At 43.1% G+C, this 25,132-nt stretch overlaps 1 protein-coding gene across 1 annotated transcript; it reads right to left on the bottom strand.

The window, feature by feature from the left end:
- Positions 1-100: 100 nt before the first annotated feature.
- On the bottom strand, positions 101-25,132 carry vwf (von Willebrand factor). Its single transcript, XM_049574260.1, has 53 exons — positions 24,970-25,132; positions 24,770-24,821; positions 24,488-24,631; positions 23,914-24,016; positions 23,589-23,797; positions 23,202-23,323; positions 21,167-21,386; positions 20,966-21,088; positions 20,772-20,883; positions 19,883-19,929; positions 19,645-19,781; positions 19,414-19,552; positions 19,036-19,136; positions 18,742-18,937; positions 18,447-18,662; positions 17,478-17,724; positions 17,283-17,377; positions 17,020-17,171; positions 16,840-16,943; positions 16,625-16,763; positions 15,884-16,018; positions 15,468-15,614; positions 15,228-15,368; positions 14,542-14,640; positions 14,285-14,441; positions 13,521-13,688; positions 13,230-13,365; positions 12,806-13,115; positions 11,499-12,642; positions 11,311-11,415; positions 9,790-9,933; positions 9,575-9,718; positions 9,335-9,499; positions 9,096-9,142; positions 8,814-8,991; positions 8,398-8,639; positions 7,325-7,514; positions 6,850-7,191; positions 6,525-6,763; positions 6,216-6,318; positions 6,025-6,096; positions 5,596-5,700; positions 5,256-5,461; positions 5,007-5,156; positions 4,799-4,915; positions 4,348-4,528; positions 3,521-3,561; positions 3,311-3,427; positions 2,895-2,993; positions 1,235-1,363; positions 1,088-1,127; positions 899-996; positions 101-739 (listed from the first exon to the last, which is right to left on the bottom strand). Exons 1-53 carry the CDS (start codon positions 24,973-24,975, stop codon positions 554-556), a joined length of 8,541 nt encoding a protein of 2,846 aa, XP_049430217.1. The 5' UTR covers positions 24,976-25,132; the 3' UTR covers positions 101-553.

The following is a 25,132-nucleotide window of genomic DNA, read 5'->3' as shown; positions in this document are numbered from 1 at the left end:
CCAGACGTGGACATGAACCTCGCCTACCCTCTGCAGGCACGCGCCTCAGATGACGCAAAAATATATTGGTGCAAAAAGAAACTTACGACCATACACAGTGTAGCGAACATTATTTTATTTATTAATTGACATGTATGTATTCAGTTCTCTTAGCAGCCAGAACAAGCATGACATTACAATCATTTGAAATAGAGAAAAGCAGCTTTCATTAGTTTATTATAAGGTTTATGCTCTTAAAATGTGATAAACTGACTCTACTATTGACATTTATTTGTTTTAATTACATAGCCAATCTCAAAAACCTGATGTAAAACAAAATCAGAAAACTTTTTAATCACTTTTAAATTATTCAAACATCTAAACAACAAACATCAGTCTCAACAAACTTACACATTTTAAAAGGAAAATTCAAATTACAGCAAAACAGTCAAAAAAAAGTAGTGCTTACAACTGGCAGGTTTGTTTTATTGTTTTGTTTGTGTTGTTATTTGTGAGTACATTTTGCATGGATACACATATACTGTCTGCATTTATAAACTCTTTCTTTCTGTCTCTAGGTGCAGTGTTTGGACAGACAGTCACATGCAGTGACAGACAGGACAGTCTGGTGGCTCCGAGTGCCATTGGCACACAGGATGGGAACGCTGAGAGGCTCTGTCTCCACAGCAGCACAGCACACACACTCCTGCTCCACAGCAGCCCTCTCCAGGGAATACATGGACTTACTGCGACATTTGCCCTGATAGACAGACAGACAGACAGACAGACAGACAGTGGGGGACAGTGTTACACCATGATTTCATTGAACTTTGCAGGCTAATCCTAGGGGGAAAAATATTAATCATTGTGTGTGTGTGTGTGTGTGTGTGTGTGTGTGTGTGTGTGTGTACTCTCTTACCTCACAATAGTGCAATTCTATCTGCTGCTCTGATTGGCAATCATCCACTTTGATGTAGTTAAGCGTTCCTGCTGTCCTCCGACACTCTGGCTCAGTACCTTCACACATGCACACACTCTTATTAAAATCACAGTGTCCAAATTTTTCAAAATAGTGTGCCAGTCTCGCAGAGGGCACAGCTCTACTTACACATCTCACAGCAGGTTGTTCCAATCTTGCTGACTTTCCCCTGAAACAAACAACATAAACATTTATTACAAATTTGAGGCAGATACAGAGGGTCAGGAACAGGAATACTGGGAGATGTATAGAGAGCACATGTTGTGGCTGTCGTACCCCCTGATCAAGGCAAGTTTGGCGGTCAAAAGGAGGGCAGGTAGTCACTTTGGTTTGCAGGACAAGATCCCCTTTACCGTTTACACCACAACTATACAGGCTGCAACCATCTTCGCTAGTAGTGTTCACCTGGAGGGTGAGAGGCACACATGTACATGCAGTATTTATATGTCAAAATATTAGATTTCTAACATTAAAGCATGTCTATCTTTCTAAATTTTGGCAACAATACTCCACTTTTCTAAGTAACAAGTACAGTATGACATAGCAAGAATTATATTATATTATATTATATTATATTATGTTATAGTATAGTATACAGTATTGTATTGTATTGTATTGTACAGCATAACATAGTGTAGAATAGTCTAGTATGGTATAATGTAGTATAGCATAGCATAGTATAGTATAGTATAGTATCGTATAGCATAGCATAGCATAGCATAGTACAGTACAGTATTATATTGTATTATATAGCATGGCATAGTATAGTAGCATAGTGTAGTATAGTATTGTATTGTATAGTATAGCATAGTATACTATAGTCTAGTATAGTGTAATACTGTATAGCATAGCATATCATAGTATAGTATAGTATACCATAGTATAGCATAATATAGTATAGTATAGTGTAGTGTAGTGTAGTCAACTATAATATAGTATAGTATAGTATAGTATAGCATAGCATAGTGTAGTATAGTATTGTATTGTATAGTATAGTATAGTATAGTGTAGTGTAGTCAACTATAATATAGTATAGTATAGTATAGTATAGCATAGCATAGTGTAGTATAGTATAGTATTGTATTGTATAGTATAGCATAGTATACTATAGTATAGTATAGTATAGTACTGTATAGCATAGCATAGCATAATACAGTATAGTATAGTGTAGTGTAGTCTAGTGTAGTCAACTATAATATAGTATAGCATAGCATAGCATCGTGTAGTATAGTATTGTATTGTATAGTATAGCATAGTATACTATAGTATAGTATAGTATCGTATAGTATAGTATAGTGTAGTATAGTATTGTATTGTATTGTATAGTATAGCATAGTATACTATAGTATAGTATAGTACTGTATAGCATAGCATAGCATAGCATAGCATAGTATAGTATAGTGTACTGTAGTGTAATCTACTATAGCATAGTATTGTATTGTGTCGTGGCGAGTCGTATAGTATAGTATGGTACAGTATAGTATAGTATCGTGTCGTGGCGAGTAGTATAGTATAGTATAGTACAGTATGGTATAGTTAGTATAGTACAGCATAGCATAGCAACTTATAGTATAGTGTAGCATAGCGTAGCACAGCATAGCATAGCCTAATGTAGTGTAGTGTTGTATAGTATAGTATCACATTGTATCGTATCATCTAGTATAGTTTAGTGTAGTATAATATAGTACAGTATAGTGTTGTGTTGTGTAGTATAGTATATCTTTACATAGAACAGTATGGTATAATATAGCATAGCCTAGCATAGCATAACATAGTATAGTATAGTACAGTATAGTATAGTAAAGTACAGTGCCATCTAGAAAATTTTGTATTAAAAATATAAAAACATCAACATCCTCATCATCATTATAAGGTTTCATTGCAACAGAGAATGAGTCTGCATGAGCATGCATTGTCTTCTCTGCTGAGCACCTACCGGCACACTGATCAGTTTTCCATCTGGCCTTTGCATGAAGCACGCAGTGGCAACACATCGACCACAGCAAGCATCTTCTTCCTTCTGCAGAGTGTACCCCTGAAAATATTGTGGTGGTTAGTATTACATGTTAGTTCATAAACAAAGACATCAGAGGGACATTTACTACAAAGACATACATTTGCCTGGACCCTTTGGTGCAAATAAATAATTCACTAATCACCCCTGTGAATGGAGTGAATTGCAGAAAACGTTGTGGGCGCAATTTAATGACAAACACGGAGGGAATGTGGAAGTGGATTAGAAAATCTTTGACGAAAATGATGGGGGCTTGAATTCACTGGTTAGTCATGATGATGATAATGATGACAAATGATAATGATCATAATAAAAAATAATGACTCGATGACGGTTACCATGGGGCAAGTGGCACAGCTGATTCTCTTGCAGGACAGTTTGTATTTCTTCACGGCACCGTCCTCCACCATGCACTCACAGTGTGTACACACGTCCACCATCAGTCTCTCCCCTGCCTGTACAATCACACATAAACAGATGGAGCACTGAAAGAACCATTCAAAATGTTCCAATATGTGAGGAGAGTGCTACGTGTCTGCATGACTTACTCCTATCACAGTGTTGTTGAGGACACAGGCATTCATAGGAGCTGTGGAGAGAAAAGCACAAATAATTTAACTGACATTAATTAAACAGAACATTAAAACCCCTCTAACATTTACAACTGGTATCATTGTTGGCACTGCTGTTCCAAAGACAATCTGATTGCTTTCGGTTTTCCTCAGAACCTTGCAGTTACCAACAACACAGGACATTTTGTTTTCCACAGTTACTCTATTGTTCCATTGCACGCCATTTCTGCTACTGGGAGTAGTGACCGCAAAGACCTCACATTAATACTCTTTGGTACCTGAGGATGGCTACAAAAGAATACAAAAGCGGTATCCTCTTCCTGTTTTGGTTGAGAAATGGTTGACGCACTTCCGTTGTCCTGTAAATGGAGCCTTCATTGTCACACGAGATCGTACCCCGTGGCAGACAGAGCTGTACAGTGAAAGCGAGACTTACAGAAGACCAATCTAAACACAGACTGTGTCATTATTCTGTAGCCATTACAATGTGCAATCAACATTCACATCATAATGATAAGTCAAAGCAAAAAAAAAAAAAAAAAATCTATTTCATCTTTTAACCCCTGGCTTTGTAAGGTCAGGTGAGGATAAGGAGCTCTGGTATGGCACCAATGTTAGAGAGCCATCTGCTGGACGGATACTGCTACTGCAACTCAGTGAACTGAGTGTATGATATGACTGAACTTAGTGGAGTGAAAGCTTAATGTTTCAGGCATTTGAAATCATGCCTGGTAGTTAAAAGGGTGGTCTCCTCACTCATAATGCCTCATAATGGGTGTAATTGCATATGAATGTAAGTTTACCACAGTGGCAGCGAGGGCAGCAATCCTGGGTGTCGCAGCGTAACTCGGTTCCCAGTGGGCAGGATGGAGTGTCCATAGCAGAGCAGCTGACATTCGTTGCAGAGATGAACACCTCGTCTCTCACTTTCATACACTGATGTAAAACACATTTATCATGTGGGGACTGCCATACCTCTCCCACCTATAAACAGACACAGAGATTACATTAAAATCCAATACAAGAGAAGAGAAAAGGCTCCACTGGAAATATACACTTGTCTTTTTTCTGTACATACAGACAGAAATATATTGCCAGGGAGGAGTGATTGTTATTTAAAAATTAATTAAGCTGCATATTAAATTCTACACCATACCCTACAATGAGTGCTGTTGACAATATCAAGAAAACAATAATTACAAAGAACTGGTTGCCTGTATTATTTAGGCATGTATGATTTCTCTGCACACATACACGTCTGAGGCTTTGCCCAAATATTGTGTCTCCTCGCATCTTTCCCTCTGACTCCACGCAGCTGGTTGGTGTGCACTTCCCACAGCACTCTCCTGCTGATGGAGTGTATGTGGAGCCCTGAAATATATAAGAAATAAATAAAGATTAATGGTTATAGAAGCATAATGTAAATGTGAATGTCTGGTGTGTGTGCGTGCGTGTGTCTCACCTGAGGGCAGGTTCGATCACACACAGGCGGGGTACACTGTGCAATGTGCAGTGGTGTGCCTTTGTCCTGGAGTTGGGTGCATCTGCACTTCTCACATCCTTGCTCCCATTCACTCCCCACTGGGTGAACCACGCCACCAACCACACACACCTGCAGAGACATGGGATGATAAAACAAGGATAGTTTAAACAGTAACAGCACAGACATTAAGAGTGATGCATTCAAAGTTGCATCCAAACATGCGCTCACCTTGTCTGGCAGGCAATTAGTTTCTGTGCAGCCACAGTCGTTGGTGGAAGAGGATGTGATGAACCCGGCAGGGCAGGTGTGGGTGGAGTTCTGGCAGTTGCACACACATTCAAACACGTCGCAGCACTTTGTTTTTTTCACTGACAGTCGGCGGTGTGCGGGACAATCGGGGGGAGCTTGAACAGCGCACTCTTCCTTTTTGCAGACTGCAAGGGGGGAAGAGAGATGAAGAGAGACATGTGAAAGAGATCACATGGATGTGTGCTCTGTTTCATGTCTCTGTGTGAGCGCCAGAGAAAAGCTGAGCCAGAACATCACAGGGAATATGTTAGAGGCATACCACACTCGTGTATAGGTTGACATTCCCCGGGGTTTTTCAGAACTGCGGCCTGACCGTCCTCACAGCGGGGCACTTCAGGCAGGTCACAAGTCACCAGATCACACACTGAAAAGTCACAGAGACAATCTGTTGCAGCTGGGTGCAATACACACTCTGAGATGCCATATATACATAGAGCAATGAAACATGTTTAATAAAGGTGGCTGAGGTGTATTCATTTGTCGATAGCTCTGATGTGTGAGCAATGTATTCTGGCATTCAGCACCAACCTTCTAATATCTCTTCTAGGTGCTAATCAGACCTAGTTTCACACGCATATTATATTGAACACTGACAGGTCTGTTCTTCTTGCTCACATTTAATGAGGCCACTGCAACATTGGATCTGTAAATAGAAGCGTAATAATGCAGCATAGTGTCTTTTACATACCACACTCATACTCTGGGCAGCACTTAGACCCTCTCCTCTCTCTCAGGACCTCACAAGGTCCACACACTGGAGCTGTGTACGCACAAAGATGATTACGTGTTAGATGCAAACCCACAATGCAACACTTGTAATATTTTTTTGGTTTATACAGACACTACTGTCATGGTAGCAGTGACAGAAGAAGTGCTTGCCTTTGACATCATTGCAGGGCCGGGCAGTGCAGTTGATGTGTTGGTGGTCCAAACACATGCAAATTAAACATGGGTTCTCATCTGGTACCCAACTCTGCATGTACTGTACAAACAAATCAAAGCATGTTCATCTTTATTGGCTGTATTGGACATAAGCACTAGAGGGAGCTCACAGCACACTTTAATGGTGAGTACTTTGGTTGCCCCATCCAATTCTATCAGCATGTGTTTCTGTAATTAAGAAGTTGATGTAGGTTTTGCATCACTCCCTCACACATTCAGTCATATTTTTCTTCTCACGTGTCTCACCGTGTACGTGTGTCCATGATGGTCGACACACTGCCTGCACGCCTCTGGTGATACACACTGTCCGTGCTGCAGAACCGTCCCTCCAGTACAGAAACAGCCCTCAGTAGGTGTGTCCATACAGGACGATTCGTTACCCCTGGCAACCGACCAGTCGCCTGGCAACGCCTGTATGCTATCACAGTCGTCTACACACCCTGTCCGACATGCATCATACTCCATGGAGCGGGGGCACTGTAATGCTGTAGCACACAGATCAGGCTAAAGTTTAGGGTTAGGCTCGGACTGTTTGAATTGAAACACATACGTAAATCAAAAACCGACTTACGGCAGAGGTGGGGGCTCCTCCAGTCCACACACACGCCTCTCTGTCTACAGAGGCGTGCGTAAGCAGAAATAAGCTCGCACACATCTGACTCCTCACATGTCTGCTCCTCACACTTGGAGAGGAACACCTGGACAGGGATGTGCGCGTGGCACGGTTCAAACACCTCAGAGCGTAGGGCCTGGCATCCCATCGAAGCTCCTAACATACACACTGCCCTCCGCTTTGGCAGACACACGCCATCATCTACAGCCACAGTCCAGTCCGAGATGAAGGCTGGCTGGTCATCGGTGGAGTTGCCATTACGTAAAGATAGGACGTTTGACTTCTCCTCCCCACAGGCACCTGGAAGAAAGATACAAGGAGACAGATTGGAGGAGGGAGACAGTGTTAATGTTGCCCTGGAAGCAAATAAAGAAAGACAAACAAGGCTGACTTATTTAACACGTTTGAATAAATGGGTCTTTATTAATGTTACCGCAGAGTCCAGCAGTGTGGCCTGTGGTGGTGGAGCTGAGCAGAGTGATGGTAAACTCATTGCTCTGAGGAGTGAAAGTCAGGACGTAGCCGTGGTCTGACTTCAGCTGCAGCATCACTCCTCCGTAACGTATTAGCTCCAGGCCAGCAAACCGCCACGGCAGTGCAAGTTCCTCCCGATCAATCACTGCCTGCTCGAACAAACACAGTCAGCACATCCATTCTTGAGAACTATCAAATCATGTCCAACAAAAAGAACCTTGAAATTACAAATGATCAACACACTAATTCCATTTCTGGAGTGAAATATTATTTATTTATATGAAATAAATATGATTTATAAAATATTTCAATTTCTTTTTTTTTACTTCTTAACTTGCCTTGTGACTGAACACACTCCTGTCCCAGAAACAACTTCAAACAATTAAAATCTAAAACTAACAGTATGTACTGATAACATTGTTGTGAAAATGTACTGCAATAATCATCTTTGTTTATTTTTTTTTGTGTGTGTGTGTGTGTGTGTGTGAAAATGTTGGCCCTTTAAAAATGTGTCCCAGATTCTTGTCGACTCGGTCGGATTTCTACAAAAACATAATTTAATCAGGCATTAAGGAAATTTGCTTTATCACAAAGACTCCTGTCTCATTTCCTGGTTTCCACAATGGCAGGAATGCTGCTCAAGTGCTGGTAAGCTTTCTTTTTTCTTTTTCAAAACTAAATAAAATTATGGTTTAAAAATGAGTATTTTGATGTGCACAAACATAACACTTTGAAAAATAAATTGGCTACTCACTACGACCGCTGTGAAATCATAAATATATAAATTTCTGTCAACTCCATAATAGCTTAAGAAAAAATAAATCACTGAGAGGATGGCCAATTACAAGGTTTAACAGTCAAGACTTTGATCTTTTAGAATATATTTTTCCAGCCTAATTGAACAGTAAAAATAAAAAACCCAAATAACGTCTCATCCTTATTCTAAAGTAAAAAAAAAAACAACCCTTCACAGACTCAATTATAAGGATGAATTTCAGGGCAAAGCCACACTATGCATCCCATACAGCTTACCGTCATATCATCCTTCAGCAGCACTTTATGCGGCCCATGGGTCACCTCCATGGCTTTCATGCAGATCTGGTTGTAATTCGCTGAGTCTTGACATGGCCCTGTGTGGAGTTTGACCTCTGACCCTTCATTGATGCCTCTGCTGACAGTGAGAAGTGTGTAGGAGCACAAACCCTCCCCATCCAGCCTGAGCGCCAAGCCGTCAAACCTCACCACATGATTGGTAGAGCTTCCCATACACATGCCTGTCAACACAAACCGCACAGGAGGAAGTATAAGTCAGTATAAATAGACTGGAGTGCAAGCCTCCGGCGCTCGTTGTTAACAGCCCACGTGGGACGTGATGTGCACTTAATATAGACGGGTTAAATGTGATGCTCGAGACTTCAGAAGCCATTTGATCCTTTTGATGTACATACAAGGGCATTCCCAGTGGCAGCTACAGGCCTCCTGGACTCTGACAGGTGGCATGTTGTTCCTGCAGGCCGGTGGCTCCAGTCTGTCACAGCTGACTTTGTGGTTCTGCACCGTCACCGCCCCACTTGGGTGGCACAGGAGAGAGTGACAGCCATCCTCCAGGAGCCATGACTCACCGGGCTGAAGCACATGAACGGACAATTCGTCACAAGTAATGCTGTGATGGCCGTAAAAGGTGGCTGTACTGCTCTATTATGTGTTCAGCGTCAGCAAACATTACTCACCTTTCTCTCATTTCCATTATCATCAACACACAGCCCTGGTGGACCAGCTGAGATTCAAAGCAAACAACCATAATGTTCCATTATCACCATCATTATAATGTATTATTATTAAAACTATACTTAGGAGCAGATTTATTTCTTGGCATTGATTATCTTTACCTGGAAAAATACAGCTCTGTGTGTGTGTGTGTGTGTGTGTGTGTGTGTGTGTGTGTGTGCGTGTGTGTGTGTGTAAGCACCTCTGCAGATCCTCTCTGTGAAACCGTGGTCCAGACTCAACAACATCCGTAACTGATCCATGCTGTTTAAGTGCAGAGTGTTGTCTTGTTTGCCATGGCGACCAAGCACGTCGAGCTCACTCTTGTCGTAGCTTGGTCCCACCCCAATGGGGAACACTGACACACCTGAGGAGAGAGACTCTTATCAGTGACACTGGGGTAACACTTATTAATCATGTCAATCAGTGGTGACTCAACTACCTGCTGCCAGCGCCTCGTTAGCTCCTTCTTTCACATCGTCAGCTGATTTGTCAGTCACCAGCATCACCACCGCCTTGGCTACACCGACTCTTCCACCGCTCTGTGGCGAGATGGCCATCTGCACAGCATATCGCAGCGCAGAGCCTGCGGACAGATGGAGCCGTGAGCATGACTGCTTTAATGTGTGCGCAAATATTAGTTTAGGTCTTTACTACCCAGTGCGGAGGAAGCAGTGGTCCTGCTCGGGATGCTGTCCATAAGGCTCAGGAGGTTAGATTTGGTCTGTTCATTCTTCCAGGTGAACTCTGCTGTGTTGGTGTCTCCATACTGAACCACGCTCACCTGAGTGCCATTCTGCCCTGCACACACAAACAAGAAGTTCAGTCACAACCAATATAAAATGCAGGGGAAGGAGATCTGCAGTCTGGCTACTTGAAACTTGAATGAGCATATAAGCATTAGTACTACAGGAGCGTCTTTGCACAGCCTGCCCCTGGGGTACTGTCTCCTGTGGTAGACCCCTGCTTCTATTGATCTTGTACTAAGTGCCTGTTCCTGTGCTGCCATGATTAGTGCTTCTGTGCTGTCTTTCAGTCCAGCTTTTTCCAGCCACTGGCAAGATTTCTTGATGTCGGCCACTTATTCAATCTGTCGGAGGTACATGTCATGCAGGGGCTTGTCCTTCCATGATGGTTCATTCTCTGGTTTTTGCTGCCTGAGGTGTTCACTTAGCAGCTCATCTTTGGGGGCCATCTTCCTGATGTATTCCTGGATCTTGGTTGTTTCATCCTGCACAGTGGCTCTGACGCTCAACAGTCCTCTGCCCCCCTTGCTACACTTAGCGTACAGTCTCAGGGTGCTGGACTTGGGGTGAAACCCTCTATGCATTGTGAGAAGCTTCCTTGTCTTGATATCAGTGGCCTCTATTTCCACCTTTGGCCAGCTTATTATACCACCGGGTTATCTGATGACTACCTGTTGATGGCTTAGACCTTGTTCTTTCCGGTCAGTCGACTTTTTAGGACCTGACATATTCTTTGTAGGTAAGTGGCTGTGGCTGACTTCCATGCGGCTTCCTTAAAAGTCATGAGGACCCCATTTAACAACAGCAAAACATCAGTTTACAATCTCTCCAACAACTTTTGCAGTATAATCGAAGTCTCACACGATGTAGCTCAAATGCACACCCTCATGTCCGTGTATGAGACTATTTGTAAAGAAGTGTTTTAAATTAAAACATTTTAACGTGAAATGCACATGTTTAGGAAGTACTGAGCATACAACTGAATAATTGAGACTACGCTGCATACACATTCTGTGTAACTAATTTAAAAATGGTAATTTTTCAGGTTAGGTTTTGCTTTAATTCCATGTTATAGTTTTGGAAAATGCACACACTAAAATAACACGTTAGCTCTTGTTTACATGTCTCCTCTACTCTGTGTCCCTCACTGGTTTCCAGCTATCAGAATAAATGACTAGAAAATACTAGGTGACCACACAACACTGAGTTATTATTCAAACTGCTGTTAAACCACTTATGATCTCACTAATAGCAAAATGGTCTAATGGCAAAAATCCCAGCTCCAGATAATTGTTAAAATATAAATAGAACATATTTCCCAGAAAGACGGATTGAGAACAGGTAGAACTAATGAAAATACTGCACATCAGCGAAATGCAGAGCATGTTACATTAAAATGTAGCAGGGCCTTTAGGGGCTGGGTCACACCTACCTATGTCAGCAGTGTTGATGAAAGCTTTGACAAACGTCCTCATGTCCTCAAACTGCTCCCCAGCCTTCAGCAGGAACAACACATCCATGGGCTTCTTACACGGCACTGTGCAAAGAAATGCTCACAAATTAATACAGGCTAAGGACTCCTTGTGGACTGAATGATTAAAAAGAGTATGTCTTCTGTACCTGTGGGTGAGAGTGTTGGGAGGACCAGAGGTGGCAGCGTAGGAGAGCGGGGCCTAACTGAGGTGCGTGTGATGTTGATGACACGGTGCACCAGGGTGGTCAGACCGCTGTAATCATCAACAATTAGGGGGCGTTGAGGGGAGCTGAATGGTAGCAAGTCAGTCTCGCTTATTTTGGGTCCGACACCGATGGGATATACTTGTGTGTGAGTGCTCGTTGATGGCGGGCGTGTCACTGTGTCAGTAGGTGGGTTTTCTGTCACGAGGAAGACCAGCTGAGGAGGGGTGGGGCCGCGTGATGGCTGGACCGTGGTCATTTCTTGAAGAGTCGTACTGATAGCTGCACCTGTGTTTGTCTTGCTTCCACCTCTCCAACGTATCTCCCTCAGTCGTTGCAGCAGCAGGGTCCTCTGCCGCCTCAGCTCCCACCTACGGATCTCCACAGTTACCGTTACTGAGTACTGGATCACAGTGATACGAATAAACTCCTCCTCCTCTGTCAGCTGTGAGATAACTTTCTCCAGGAATTCGAGCGACTTGTTGAAGTTGGCCTCGCCGACCGCATCGGAGCCTTCCACGATGAATGTCACATCTTTGACGTGAGAGGTGGGAAATGGCGATGTGGTGATGGGAGACAGGCTAGAGGGGGATGTGGATGTAGGAGTGTTGGGGAGATGTTGTGTGGGGTTGGGCTCCAGACGAGGAGTCGGGGTCGTGGTGGTTGTGCTCTGCCGAGTGGTCTTTGGCGCTGGAGGTTTGGCCACCTCAGGCTCCAACCCCAAGGTGCAGAGGTAATCTGTCAGCTCCAACAGACGCTCAGGCAGCTCACCTGTGCTGCTAAGCACATAGGCCCTGTTTTCTGGGTTGGCCTTGGTGATGTCGTTAATCTGCCCCATGTTTACCCCGGGACCCAGCGCCACTGTGAGGGTGGTGATGGATTTTTTTCGGAGCATTTTGACGATGCCACGGACGGGGCGAGGGTTGGCACTAGCAGTCAAGATGATGGCAACGCGGCCAGCATGTTCACGCTTGTTCTTGTCGTAGATGTTGATAACCAGATACTTGACAGCCTCATCCAAGAAGGCTGCATCTCCTCCTGTGTAATGCAGCTCACGCACAGTCTTCTTAAACAGCCACTTCTGAACCTGCAGGCATAAATGAGAAGATAAAGCAACCAGGCGTAGACCAAAGCAGCTTATTTCTGAACTAAACTTGACCAACAAAGAATTATTTCACAGAATGCTTCATGCAAGAGCACAAACTTTTCTGTGTCACACATGTATGTACAGTATGTACATGTTTATCTACCTGCAGGTCGTATGTTTTAACTCCAGAGTGGTAAAGCAGCACCGTGGCCCGAGTGTGAGCTGAGCCCATGCGAAATCGTTCAACCACACCCAGTATGAACTCTTTGGTTGCCTGAAATTCGTCTTCGCTCAGGGCTTCCGAACCATCCAGTAGGAACGCCAGATCCATGGCGCGGTCACACGTGCCCTCGGGCATCAAGGTGGTGAAGGGCAGGGTGGTGAAGGTGGCGTAGGCAGGTGTTGGTGTGGGAGTGGTGAATATGGCGGAGGAGGGACATACTTCACAGCTCAGTGTGTAGTTGTCACAGTGACTTCGGAGTAGAAAAGAAAGCATCTTAAAATGTGCAAAGAATAAAACTACAAAGCAGTAATGGCCAAATCCAAAATATGATGACGTGTTGCTGAGTGCTCTGACGCAGTATTACCATATCTTGCAGTGGTCGGGGTCATCGTGGTTCAGGATGACCTTGTTGCCGTGGGAGATTCTGTGACCCTCATGGATACACACCTGACACTGAGAGGGATCTACACAACGCATGGCAACCTCGTCCAGTAGTTGGCCTAAAAAAAAGGAAAGCTGAAGTTAAACTCACTGACACTATTTGCATATTTGTACAAGAATATATATCCAATTATTTCTATACTGTTTTAATATTTTACATGCTCAAATATTTTGCATTTGTTAGTTATGTATGTCCAATGTATATTATCGGCACCTGGGGGGCAGTTGGCATGGCAACCTTCCACACATGCAAGCGAACAGGGGAGGGGGTCTGGGTGCTGGCAGGTGACGGGACAGGCAGGGCCACAAATATTATACCTCCACTGGCATAACTCCTCGCCTGTGCTGGGGTTCTTTGGGTTCAGCTCCTCACAGCTTACAGCTAAAAAAAACAAAGGTTAAATTACAGATTATTTCATTAATCGTGTGACAAAAAATAATTCTAACTACATAGGCCCCTTTCTTCAAGATAATTACAATCTGTGACCTGTATAATTAAACATCCAGAAATGCAGAAAAACAAGTTCTCAACTATACTATAAAGAATAGATTTTTAGAACATCATATCTGATATCAGAAAATACAGCAGATTCTTATCTGCATGGTAAAACAAAAACCTGATGCTTGAACAAAACCCTCAGAAGACATAGTAACTTCCCATTTACATAGAGGAACTACAAAAGTGTTAACTCCAGTTGATAACACAAAAGGTGTCATGTGGGAGAACAAAAGCTGCATTGAAAAGTGGTGGTTTCTACAAGTGCTCTAAAAAAAAAAGAGAAAAGCTGCATGGAAGATGACTTGTCTTCCGTAATTAGTTTTTTTTTCTGGCAACTTGATTTGGACAGCTTAAACGACACTTTTAACTGGTTTAGCTTGGTTGAGCCGACATGATGTATTTTCCTGACAACATAGTTTATTTCAGCCTTAAAGTTACATAATCAAACTGATACATGTCTGAAGTAATGCAACACTCACGACAAAGATCATTGGATCTCCAGCTGACGGACACGCCCCTCTCTGAACAGGCCTGAGCGTAGGCCGCAATGACATCACAGAAACACGCGCAGTCGGCCACCGATGGGCAAGAGCATGCTGCCTCCACACACATCTCTACGTATGGTTCTGCATCCACCTAGATACACACAGGGAAAGGTGAAGAGAGGACCAACTACATGAACCAAACAATGCATGTGGCGTCATGGGATATCTAGTGCATCTGTAATTAAACTCACCTGGCTGTTGCATTCTCTAAAGAGAGGACCAGTGATCAAACGGCACGACTGCTCCACAGTTACCAGCTTGACAATGTTGTCGCTGCAAGGTGCAGGTATCTATACACACAGGAACACACACATTTACTGTGACAATATCCACAACTTTTCTAATGTACTGAAGAGTGTCTTTCCTACACTATAAAGACAATAGTTAGTAACTATCAGACTAGTGTTTTTGCATTTTTGAGGACATTAACTACCAAATATGCATGCTTTACATGGTGGCAAACCATTCTCAAAAGCAGACCCTACACTTAAGGTTGGTTTCAAACCTTTCAGGCAGCCATTGATTTTCTTGTCATGTCAGTATGGTACAAAACTGAATTGCACAGACTTGCCTTAGGAAGGTAATCCATCACAGTAAACATGTAGCCTGCTTCATTTTTTTTTATCATCTCGCCTATTGACAGCCCATCTGGTATACTTATATTTCCCTCCACAAACAATAAAAGTCCATGGTCCCAAATACTGTAGATCTGGGTGCAAGAGCAGGACCATATATGGAACCTTACTGTATACAGCCGCATCTAGGTCAGTCACATTACAAGAGCTGTTCCTAACTGCCATGAAACCAAAGCTAGAGAGGAATGCTGTTATTCTGGAATTTAAGCAAACTAACCCTTTAATCTAAGACCAGACTTTACCTGTGTTACATCAGCACAGCTGGGAACAACCTTCCAGGAGTTCCCAAAGTGTGAGGAGTCCACCTCCAGCTGGTTGTTACTGCTGATCAAGTCGTTGTTGACGTTCCCATCAAAGTTACCACACAGACCGCACACCCGGCCCTACACACAATAAAATGGATGCAACAAAAATTATGTTTAATATAAAATGAATAACACAAACAAGGTCCATTTAGTCACAAGTATAGTTATTATACATACCCTGTATGTGGCTGAGATGTGAACCAGGAGGCGAGTTCCCTTGTCCCAGCTGAGGGAAATGTGTTTCCCCAGCAGCACTGTGTAAAACTGACCGGACTGGACAATCTCCACCTGTGAGCTCTGCAGCACCGGCCTCTTCATCCTCACCTATGAGAGAGAAAGATGGCATTCATGGATACAAATACTCACAGGTCAAGTCTGAAAAGTATGACTGCAAGAGTCAATCAATTCTCAGATTGTCTCGAGTTAAGCAGAAGCTGGAAATGTGTCAGATATCTGACATTTGGTTGCGTGTGATAAAGTTTGCTGCGACAAATTAAAATCCTTGAATGGTTTATATTTAAATGTTATACAAAAGCACCATGCTGTTTGTCCCTTCATTACAATGACAAACCATATTCAACAGATTGTGTTACCTCTCCATGTTGCATAAGAATCAACCCTCCCTCGTAGAAGATCGTGATAGCTTTTGCACAGCGACGCCCCACAATTCCACAGGCCTCGCTCTCCACCAGCACTCTGAATGAACCCTCTTCTCCGTTACACATATCCTATTTATAGTGAAAGTAGAAAAAGATAACAGAAGGGTAGGGAGATGAAATATACATTGCATTTTTCTGTTTTGACACCAGTATTCTGTGCAACCCACCCTGGAGCTCTTTTTGGATCTGTCTCTTAGTTGGACCAGAATATAAGGTAACATCTTTATGTATATATGTCAGTATGTATATGAGATTGTGTCTCTGCTATGGAGTTGTGTCGTTCTGATGTGTTTGCAATGACTTGATGGGCTGGCAATGGGCTTAATGTGTGTTTATTCAAGCCCTAAATGAATGAATCTAGGTGAGTGGGTGCACCTGTGGTGTAACCCACATATAGGATGACTCATGCATGCCTCATTTTGCACTGAGGAAAGTCCAATATAGACTGAAATGTTTGCACTTTTGCAGCCTCTGCACTTTTGCATATTTTTTCACTGTCTGTACAGCCTTGTAATGTATCAAATATAAGCATTTAAAATCTAGACTGTAGTCTAAATCTGTTTTCCTCTCTATGTGCGAGTCCTCCCTTGCTGCACTACACAGCTTCCCGTATTACTGCACAATCGAAGAAGACAAACAAAGTTTTAAGGTTCAGCTCACTTGTGAACCCCTTACCTGAACCAGGACATATTGGCAGAGGCCGGGGAAGGAATATTTGAGGCCATCAAAAGTGATGTAATGTCCTTCCCCCACGGTGCGGCACACACCATCGCATGGCTTCTCTGTGCAGCGCCACTTCCTATTCTCACAAACACTGAAAAGGAGGAAGCCTGTTAAGCGACCTTGCAGGTGTTCCGCTTCACAATAATGTGTGCAAACAATCATTATACCAGGTGTTGCAGTCCACAGAGATGGTCTGTCCTGATGCATATGGCCTGTTGTTATGGTAACAGGGACACTGTTCGGGTGCAATGCAGTCTCTACGGTGACGCACCTGAAATCAATCCACTTATCAATCAGCATGTTCTATTTTAGTTGTTTGGGTGCTTTATCTACAACACACAACATACTGTGCCAGGTGGACAGAGGCAGCCAGGGATGCAGGCGAGGCTGACACAGGGGAGATCCAGATTCTGGCAGGTTCTGGCACACTCAAGGCCTTTTTCTCCTGCATCACAGTCTGTACGGGTCAGTGGAGGAGGGCACTCTGCTGACCGGCGCTCTAAAAACAAATACCAGTATGTTCATGTAGTTAGGTTCCAGGAAGTTTGTGATAAGTTCCTAAAATGCACGGACATTCAATAGAATTCCTGTAAGACATTAAAAACTGTACCTCTGGATGGTGCCAGGTCATCGTCATAGAAGAGGTCAGACAGTAACGTACTCATTTCAGGAGAGCTGCAGCGCATGGAGCCGTTCTCACAGTAGCTACACACACAAGAAAAACACATAAAAAGTGGAAGTGTATCTCTGAAACACAATAACCATTAGCATATCGTCTCTGGAAATGCACATCGAAGTTACTGACCAGATGCTGTTGTGATCCGCGTAGACATCATTAGGCTGGTAAAGCTGTCCGTCGTGCAGACAGGTGCACAGGTCAGCTGTCACACATTCTCCGGAGTCGCTCAGGTACGTTCCAGCAGGACAGAAGCAGCCTTCCTCACACACCCTCCCCCCCTTGCATCCTGCCTCAGTGCCAGACAGAGCACGGCACGTCCGGTCGCACACACTCCCACAGGCCTCGTACACCTGGCCGCCAGTGCACTCCAACTCTGATAAAATCAAATCAAAGGTTTAGGCTTAGGGATGTGTTCTCAGATAAAATGTGCTTTTATCTGGAAGAAATAGTGTGTCTTCCTTCTCTAGCGTTATGATCAGGGCTCCCACACCTTAAACATGAAAATTTAAGGATTGTTAAAGGGACTTCCAGGCCCAATTCCCTCAAATTAGAGCACTATACATGGCATAGTATGAGGCATGGATCAAGGTTCGTTTCTTTAATAACACTGAGAATTTTTTATAATGAAAAGTAGCAGGCTTTCCAGAGATAGAGGCTTGGATGTGTTAACACTTCTCTATTGTGTTGTTACAGTGATGGCAGACAATATCAAAAGATCTTCAATTTCTATTCCTCAACAAAATATATAAATTTGAGCACTTCGATGACCCATCTCTATTTAATTGCAAAAAAATTAAGGCCTTCATTTTCCCCCTCAGATTCACAAACTTTCAAGGATTTCAAGGACCTGCGGGAACGCTGTATGTTAGATCTGTGTTGTTTGTATTGATTGTTGTTGTCGTCTTGACGATATAAATATACAAACTGACAGATTTATAGTGGAGCTGATGTCCTGATCCTCAGCTAATTAAAGTTAGGACTAACTCAGATTATTAATGATGTTTGAATTTGCTCTGCCTAAAAATGGAATGAGTTGTTTGTATGTTTACTGGTATATGTGCACAAGAATGATCATCTATAAATGAGTTCAGTTACCACAGAGTGAGGGAGACCTCCAGCTGAGCAGCACTCCTCTGGCAGTGCAGGCAGCGGCATAGGCAGCCAGAGCAGAGCAGAGGCACTCCTCCCCGTCCACACACGCACACACATCATAACGACAGAACCGCTGGAATGGCCCTGGGTTCACCAGATAGTGGCACGCACTGAACATGTCTGTCATCATCACCGCGCATGCCTCTTCTGCAAAACGCACTGAAAGGTGCAGGAGGGAGTGGAGGTTATTTCTGGTAGTGATGTGCGTATGTGTGTATCTATATGTGGGTGTGTATACCTCTTTTCGGGTTAATGGCACATGGATCAGTCTCATGTTTGCGGGCAGGTTCACAGTCTCCATTGATCCTCCACGATTGGCTGAAAGCCTGAGGACCCGCCTCGACCAGACCAGATCCAGACAAGAAGTCATCGCCTTGGTTACCATTATAGTTACCACAGAGACCGCAAGTCCGCCCTGCCCATCGTGGTCCCAGCTGGGGAGGTGGACAGAATTCAGAAGAGTTGTTTACTAATCTTTTCACATATTTTCCATTACCAAAAAATGTCTTTCATATCCTTACAAGTGTTCTACCTTTAAAAGCACACGGCCCCGACCATCCCAGTCCAAATGAAGATCATCTCCAAACTTTACACGCACAGAGGACTGCACAGATCTCTGGATATGCAGATGGCCTGTAAAATTGCACACAGAAGATGACTTGAATTCAATATAACAATGTAAACAATTGAAACTTTTCACAGTCCTCCCACTAATTAACATTATTGTGCTGATAATAATGTAACACAAAATTGACCAAACTCAAGAAATCAGGCAGACAAAGGTGGATTCACCAGTACTCTTGCTGATCCACTTAAGTTATTGTTATCATAAATACAATACCATATACAGCACAATATGCTCAGAGGCTTGAATGTGGATCTTATTTACTATTCTGCCAAGGCAGCATACCATGATGCATTGGGGTCTGGATGTCCATGCTGTTGACAGACACGATTCCTCCATGCTTCAGCTTCACAGTCATATCCTCCAGAGAGGGCAGGGTGAGTGTCACTGAGCGTGTGCACACAGCATCCTGATCATCTGCACACTGAAACACAATACCAACAGTCAAAATGCTGTCAATGTCAAGCAGCTAGTGGTATGAAAGTGACAGAAAAGAAAATCAAAAACATCCTTTACCTGTACATTTTCAATGATGACAGAAAACTCGTTCTCGGCGCAGTCTCGTGCCAGCAGATACTGACAGTGACCGGTGAAAGTGAAGAACTTGTTGTCAAAGGTTTTGAAGTGAGACTGGCCCACCACCAGGCACTCACCTACACACAGAAAACAAAGACATGACACAAGGAATTTACAACCTTAATTTACCTGTAGAAAACATAAGTCAGTGCACCGACTACTACTGTACATCTCTCACCAGGGCAGCCTTCATTGGTGCATTCCCAGGAACCGTGACGACACACACTGTAGGAAAGAGACAATAAAGGCTATGTTTACACTGCAAGCCTTAGTGCTCAATTCACATTTATTGCTCCAATCTGATTTTTTGTCTGGCTGTTCAAATTATTCTTTAAATGTGGCCAAGATCAGATTTCAGTGTGAACTTATCCTGAACTGACTTGAGTGTGCAAAAGAACAATAACAAAGACGTCACACGCACAGCACCCTGGTGCACCAAAATAAACATAGAGGCCACAGATGCCAGCATTTACAGTTTCATTCATAAGTTGATGTGCAGTGGAAGACAATGGATTTGTTAGCAGATGATAATGAGGACGAGGATGAGGAGAAAGACAGCCATATTTTTAATTATGGCTTTTTGTGGAGCAGTGGCTGCTACTTCTGTACAGAAGTGTGTTTGGATGTGGAGTTGGAGTGGTGCCATCCTAATGTGAATGGCTGGTCAAGGACGTCAAGGGTTACTTGAAACTATATCTGTCCATCACTGCTGTTTGTGCATGTTTGTATTTGCCGAGTGACTCCCGCCAGTGCAGAATTATGACAAATGTTGATAGAGAGTGATGTAAAACTGTTTAGATTGAGGTTCCACTGCAAAAAATCGGACCAATATCTGATTTAGTGTCACATATTAAATGGCCCATATCAAAAAATTAAAAGATGAGATTCCATGTGATTCATGTTGGTCACGCTGTTATGAAAAAAAAAAAAAAAATCTGAGTCATAAATGTGGAGAAAAATCAGATCTGGGCCACTTTTGCCTGAGTAAGGAAGCGCTGTATATCTTTTAACATAGCAGTCTTCCTGTCTATTAATACATGTTCCTGCCTGCATTATTGCTCCCTCACCAGGTGTTGCAGTCTTGAGAGATGGTGGATCCTGGAGGGAAATGTCGTCCCATGTGCACACAGGAACACTGAGATACCTCCACGCAGCGATTACCATCCAAAACCTTACCCACTGAGAAATAAACACACACCACGTTACAACTGCAACACAGCAACAGAGAGAAAGAGGGAGATATGGTGAGTGGGAGGGTTACCAGGGCATGTACAGCCATCCACACACTCCTCCTTGCAGACCTCCTGGATGTTGAGACTATGGCAGGTTGTAGAGCAGGACTTGGTGCATTCACTGTACTGCATCCCGATGGGACACTTGGGGACTGAACACAAACACACATTACGCTTATTAATTAGACTACATATTTTGCAACTACCTTTGTACTAGCTGACAAACTTACAGCACTGGCTCTCCTCCAGCCAGCCATGAAGGAGTAGCCCATGGGCGTGGCACGTGCGAGCGTACTCCAACAGGATTGGACAGTAGCAGTCCTCCCCGTCCTTCTGGTCACAGTGACACGCCTCCTCCTGACACAGTAACAGGAAGGCCTCGGGAGAGACCAGGTGGGCACAGTGCAGAAACACGCTTGACGTCTGCAACACGCTGCAGCCGGACAAAATCTACACAAACACATATACATGCAAAATTAAGCTCAAAGGAACGATGTGGTAAATAAAGGGGGATTCCATCGTTTCAGACAAAAGAAAACAGTTATTTAAATCATATATTTTTGTTTTAAAAGACACCAGTTGTAAGTGACTGAAAACATTAATATTCCTGTCTTGTCATGCATAAGCTGTAATGTCTCGTCTAATCTCTATAAACAGAAGCATTCTGGTTTCTGCTTGTAGTCTGCTTTGCAGTACGAGCATTCTTGACCAATCACGTTTGAGCTGGCTTTGGTTGCATGCAGGTAAACACTGGCTGAAAAGCAATCTCGGAGCCCATTGGCTATCATCTGATGATACTTCATATTCAGATATCTGTTTATACAGATCAGCCAAAATGTTGCCTGGACATGTCTCAAGTTGCTAATCTAACTATAAACACGACCTGTGCAAGAAGGAGGAAGTCATGGCTCGGATAGCCACTGGCTACATCGGAACCCCCAAAATATTGACCATTTCCCCCAGAGGCTATCATCAGCAAAAGCCAGTGGGTTTCAAGATTGTGTCTTAACAGTTCACGTAAATAAGCGGTACTAAATATGACATTCGTCATCCTGAGGGAATAGGACTTTGATATTTGAAAACCGTAATATAAGTTATGCAAATAGAGAGATAAAGGTCAGTAAGTACCAGCTGTCATGATAAAATAAAATATTCAGATATATCAACGCACATATCTTAAACTCTTAAACTTGTATTCAAACTGCAGGAAACCCAGTTACACAATGAAAGAGCACCTAGTTCCTTCAGAGACACAAGAAATGTATCAAATTTGCAGTCGGTGCAGGAGATGCTGATCACATCCGGTGGTTTAACACTGACATGTAGCTTTAGCTGGTCTCATCACACGTGGGCGTTCATGTGGAACAAAATGTTCTCGCCAAAACTGGCAGATTTTTTCATACCAGCCCACCCACTAGGACTACATCATACACATTAGTGAGCTGTACTCACACCTGTCAGATCTGTATGCTACCGGTGGCTCCCTATTAATGAAGCTCATAAATATACTGCGTATGAAAGCCCAATTGCCCAGGAGAAAAATGGGTTAAAGTTTCTAATGGTAAATCAAAATTGGAGAACACAAGTTAAAAGTTTGGCTTGCACGGCCCTAATTATGAGATAGTAAGTCAGACGTCTGACACATTTATGAGATTTTGGGGCATCTCGTGGCTTTATTAGACGGAAGAGAGATGACAGGAAATGATGGGAGACAGAGAGAGTTGTATAATGACATGCAACAGAGGGGTGAAGACGTGAAGACGGTGTGGTCCATAGTTCGCACCTTACCCCCTAAGCCACCAGGTCATCCCACGAGATTTAGATAGTAGGTCAAAATTTACCTTGTAGAAAATGGAAGGCAAAATCCTACTATAGTACCAGATATCTTTATATATATTACTGCACTGTACCTGTCACATTATCACTGGAAGAGACAAAATTATAACACACTAGACGGAATAAAATACTGTATGCAGAGAGAGACAGAGATGCTGGGTTAGTACGTGTAAGCAAGCTGCAGTCAAAGGTTTTTAGCAAAGTAAAAATAATACCCTCTGAATGCCAAATGCTTTTACATCCAAGGTCCAGATCCTGTCGTGCCTTAATGTGTGTCTATCTTCATTTGTGCTGCCTCTTTGAATAAAAGGTTTTATATTATAGAGAGGAATTTCTGTACATTTTCAGATCGGTTGAGAACATGTTTAATGCAATCACATCCCTCCAGATGTCCTAACACATGCACATGCGCGTGAATTGTCCTCTTACCGCTGAACTCTCTTTCGTGCTGTTACAGGAGGTGCTGGGACTTGAGACACGTCGACATGACTGATCAGCACCCTTCACGGCCCATGAGTTTGCAAAATCATAACTGTCCTCTGTTAGGAATCCTACAAAAACACACACACACACACGCAGAAACACACACACATGAACGAGTTGACAGATTCCACCTAATCTCATCCTCCCATTACTGTTCCTCTTGCTTTCTTTTACCTTGTTATCTTTTCCTGTACCGGGCTGCTACTCTTCCTGTTGCCGAGAGCCAGTGACTCAAATCATTTCCTAGATTCCAGTAATAATGAACTCTCCCTTGTTTCACTCTTTCAACATTCACATATCCCATACACACACAATTAAAGACTTCTGACCTACCCTCTTGTGCAGTATATTCATCAGCTGATACAGAGTTGAAGTTGCCACAGAGGCCGCAGGTGCGGTTGGCATGGTGTTTGGTCAGTGTCAAGGCAATGTTGGCTGCGTTATCAATGGTAACAGTGAAGCCAAACTCCTCACTCCAGAGCTTATAAAAGCCGAGCTCTGAGCCCACAAACACAGCGTGAGAAGCATAGGGAACAGAGAGTCTGCAGAAAAGGAGAGACACATCACACTTCTCCATTATCATCATCAAATAAGTCAATATGAATGTACACATAATTTAGAATTTGTGCACGATAACTTAAATATTCAATTAATCAACCTTTTTTCTCCTTGTGTGAGCCGTCCGTCTGCAGACAGGTGCAGCTCAAAGACATCCCCCAGAAACAGAGTGACTCCAGTTCTTTTGCCATTGACAAAATCACCTGCAGATTGAACACACATTTATTTTCAAATCTTTGACTGACAGAAACAATCTGATTTTGAAAATTAAAAGGGCTGTTGAATGAGTAAGCTATTTCAAATGTCAGCATAGGCATAGATTTTGGAGGGGACACGTCGCCCTCATTATTTAGAACATGTTTAAATAAATTACATTTACACCATAAATTGATGGAGAGAAGGCATAAAAGTTCAACAGAATGCGGGTAATCAAGTTTTCTGGTGGAGGACACTCAGACCTCCTGTTTTATATGTATCCCTCCCCTAATGCTGAAACGAAACCTAAGCCCTTGAATGCCAGTTTAAGTACAAACACTTTCAGTGCACACATCCCTGTGAGAATCAGACCCATGGCAGTGGAGATGCACGAGCAACTGAGCTGCGCTGGATGAGCATCACGCCATTGGAATTCAAATCTGTTTGTTTCTTTATTGAATTGTCTGAGTGTGACTCACCCAGCAGTGTGAAGGAGCGATGGCTGCAGTCTCCAGCCAGCAGGTAGCTGCAGTCTCCAGGAAACTCATACAAAGCCCCGTCAAACGTGTGAACATGGTGTCGTCCGAACAGACTGCATCTCCCTGTCATACCTGCCACGCAAGCTGCACACACACAAAATACACTAATGTGCAACTGACTGCAGAAGTACGACAACAGGAAATCTTATATGAAACAGTTTAAATATTAATAGTCTATAAGACAGTGTCACTTTTGAGTGCAAAGACTGATGTCACACTCACCTGTCAGATGCAGGAACAGCCAAATTTCTCGCAAATACCTCCTCATGCACACCTGAAACGTGTATAAATATGCTCTCCATTATCATCATCATTATCAGTACCAACATCATCATCATCCTCTTATATCTAAATATCACATTATTCTGTGGCCTGTTTAAAAAGCCCCTTTCTTCAGCTCTCCAAAGTCCACTTAGTCCTACCTCCATGGCTCCAGTTATTCCACAGAGTTGCAAAGAAAAGGCAAACACAATCCAAAACCAGTAAATCCAAATGTTGCACGTTTAGACCTCACACAGTCAAGACATAATGATGCAGTGTGATGGTCTGCGTCAAACACTGGCTAAACTGAGAAGTTTGGTCAAA

Source organism: Epinephelus fuscoguttatus, linkage group LG4 (assembly GCF_011397635.1).
Source record: "Epinephelus fuscoguttatus linkage group LG4, E.fuscoguttatus.final_Chr_v1".
Lineage (NCBI taxonomy): Eukaryota > Metazoa > Chordata > Actinopteri > Perciformes > Serranidae > Epinephelus > Epinephelus fuscoguttatus.
Note: the sequence above shows the minus strand (reverse complement) of the source record. Positions and strands in the feature narration are given on the sequence as shown.